At 43.7% G+C, this 2,817-nt stretch overlaps 1 protein-coding gene across 1 annotated transcript; it reads right to left on the bottom strand.

The window, feature by feature from the left end:
* Positions 1 to 555: 555 nt before the first annotated feature.
* LOC141608048 (uncharacterized) lies at positions 556 to 1,155 on the bottom strand. Its single transcript, XM_074427399.1, has one exon. It carries the CDS (start codon positions 1,153 to 1,155, stop codon positions 556 to 558), a length of 600 nt encoding a protein of 199 aa, XP_074283500.1.
* Between the last annotated feature and the right edge of the window lie 1,662 nt (positions 1,156 to 2,817).

The following is a 2,817-nucleotide window of genomic DNA, read 5'->3' on the forward strand; positions in this document are numbered from 1 at the left end:
CCCTCCTGTTCCAGAAGGGTTTACTTTTCCGATGATGTCGATTCCCCAGGTTGAGAAAGGCCAAGGTGACGTCATGGTGTATAGCATAGAAGGTGGTACATGTTGAATATTCGCAAATATTTGGCAATTGTGACAATGCCGGACATATCTGCGACAATCTGTTTCCATTGTTGTCCAATAGTATCCTAACATCATGATCTTCCGAACTAGCATGTGGGAGTTCATATGCGACCCACATTCCCCGTCATGGACTTCTTCCATGACCTTTTCTGACGTTGTCTTGTCGACGCATCGCAACAGGACACCCCGTCTTTGTCTTCTTATACAATTGTCCATCGTTAGTTTTAACGAATTGGGCGGATAACATTCGCAATGCACGCTTTCCACGTGTATCGAGGTCTGCAGGGTATTCTCCTGCTTCTTTGAATCTCACAATGGATGCATACCAAGGTTCGGCTTCGCTTTTCTCTCTATCATCGACAGCATTTATATAAGCTGGTGAAGACCTTCGTTCGACACACAATGGCATGCTATCCATATGATCAGGGATGTTTATCAACGCTGCGCTTTTGATGATGCGTCGTGAACTCGATTTTCCTCCCTTAGGAGGTACACGTATCGCACCTCTTCGAAGAGTTTTTCTAGCTCTTCTATCTTAGCCTGGTAGGGTGCCAGGCTGCTACTTTTGATCTTCCATGACCCCGTCACTTGATTGATGACCAAGGAGGAATCCCCTTGTACTGTCAACTTCATGACTCCTAACTTGTTAGTGCTTTGCAAACCAAGTAGGCATGCTTCGTATTCCACGGCGTTATTTGTGACGGCGAAGTCCAATTTGATCGAAACTGGTACGTGCTCTCCTCTCGGCGAAATGATAAGGACACCTATTCCGCATCCCATGTTATTTGAATCCCCATCGAAATATAGATCCCATACATCATCTTTGACATGGACAATATCCTCATCTGGGAACGACCAAGTGTCAACAATGTCAGTTTCTTCGACTGGATTATCGGCCAGGAAATCGGCAACGACCTTTCCTTTTATCGCTTTCAGCGGCACATATTTGAGATCGAATTCTGATAGCATGAGGGTCCATCTTGACATTCTGCCGTTTAGCACCGGCTTTTCAAACAAGTACTTGATGGGGTCCATTCTGGAATATATACTCACACTGTAGCTGAGCATATAGTGACGTAGCTTCTTCGTTGCCCAGACTAAAGCTAGGCATGTCTTTTCTAATGCTGTATACTTTGATTCATACTCCAAGAACTTTTTACTAAGGTAGTAAATTGCTCTTTCTTCTTTGTCAACGGTTTGTGCCAAAGATTGCTCCCATCGCGGTATCTCAGAATCGTTAAATACGATGTGATAGAGGCAAGCCGGCTACTGAAGTGGATCGAGAACTCGCGGAGAAGATAACACTTCCTTTATCTTATCAAACGCGGCTTGGCATTGGTCATCCCACATAATATGCTCCCCAACTTTCAATTTCTTAAAAATTGGTTCGCAGATCATAGTTAATTTTCAGACGAAACGGCTTATGTATTGCACTCGGCCTAAGAAACCTCTAATTTCTTTCTCGGTTTTAGGATGGGGCATTTCCATAATGGCTTTAATCTTTGATGGGTCGATTTCGATGCCACGGTGGCTAACGATATGACCCAAAAGCTTGCCGAGGTGACCCCGAACGCGCACTACGTGGGTTTAATCTCATATTATACTTTCTCAACCTCTCAAAGAATTTTCGTAATGCCATCAAATGGTTATTACGTTCCTTCGATTTTACGATCATGTCATTGACGTAGACCTCTACTTCCTTATGAATCATATCATGCAACAACGTCGTTCTTTTTCTCACAGTAAGTCGCGCTGCATTTATTAATCCAAACGGCATCACCGTAGCAATAAGTGCCCCATGGTGTTGTGAAAGCGATCTTGTGCATATCTTCCTCGGCCATTTTTATCTGGTTGTAACCGGCGTACCCATCCATAAAGGATAATAATGCATGGTTAGCGGTATTGTCAACAAAGATGTCAATGTGAGGTAACGGAAAGTCGTCCTTTGGACTAGCCTTATTTAGATCACGAAAATCAACACAGACCCGAACCTTTCCGTCTTTCTTTGGCACTGGCACCACATTAGCTATCCAATCTGAGTATTCCGATAGTTTGATGAACCCAGCCTTGAACTGTTTATCAATATCTTCTTTGACTTTCAAAGACCACTCGGTACGCATTCTACGTGGCTTCTGCTTTACTGGTTTGAACCCTGGCTTGATCGGAATCTTGTGCTCTGCAATTTCCCTATCAATACCCGGCATATCTTTGTAGGGCCAAGCAAATATATCTTTGAATTCATTCAACAATTTAACAAACCCCTTCCTTTCTACGGGATCTAAGGTTGTTCCTATCTTAAGCTCCTGATGCTCTAAGGTAGTCCCCACATTAACAACTTCGGTATCTTCGATTACCGAGCTTCTTTGGTCGTATTCTTCCAACCCTTTTACTAACTGGGGAGGCGGTTCCACCTCCTCCTCTTCTTCTTCCACCTGTCTATCCTCGACCTCATTCTCAACGTTATTAAAACAATCAATTGAATCGCAATATAAATGAGACAAGTCGTAAGCAAACTGATTCATCTTATTATTGATTTGAAACTGCGCAAATTGCGTTAACATTTGGGCCAACGATCGAGGTCGGTGGCGAGATAGGAAAGTATTCGGGACAGGCCCGGAATACCAAAGCACTAGGGGAGGTACGGAAAAGGAAAGATCAGGGAAGGGGTATCTTCGACACCTAAAACCCTAGACTTAG

This window comes from Silene latifolia, chromosome 10 (assembly GCF_048544455.1).
Source record: "Silene latifolia isolate original U9 population chromosome 10, ASM4854445v1, whole genome shotgun sequence".
In the NCBI taxonomy this organism is placed as follows: domain Eukaryota; kingdom Viridiplantae; phylum Streptophyta; class Magnoliopsida; order Caryophyllales; family Caryophyllaceae; genus Silene; species Silene latifolia.

Coding starts and splice junctions, on each gene's coding strand:
- LOC141608048 (XM_074427399.1), bottom strand. CDS start 1,155: ATGGACCCCATCAAGTACTTGTTTGAAAAGCCGGTGCTAAACGGCAGA.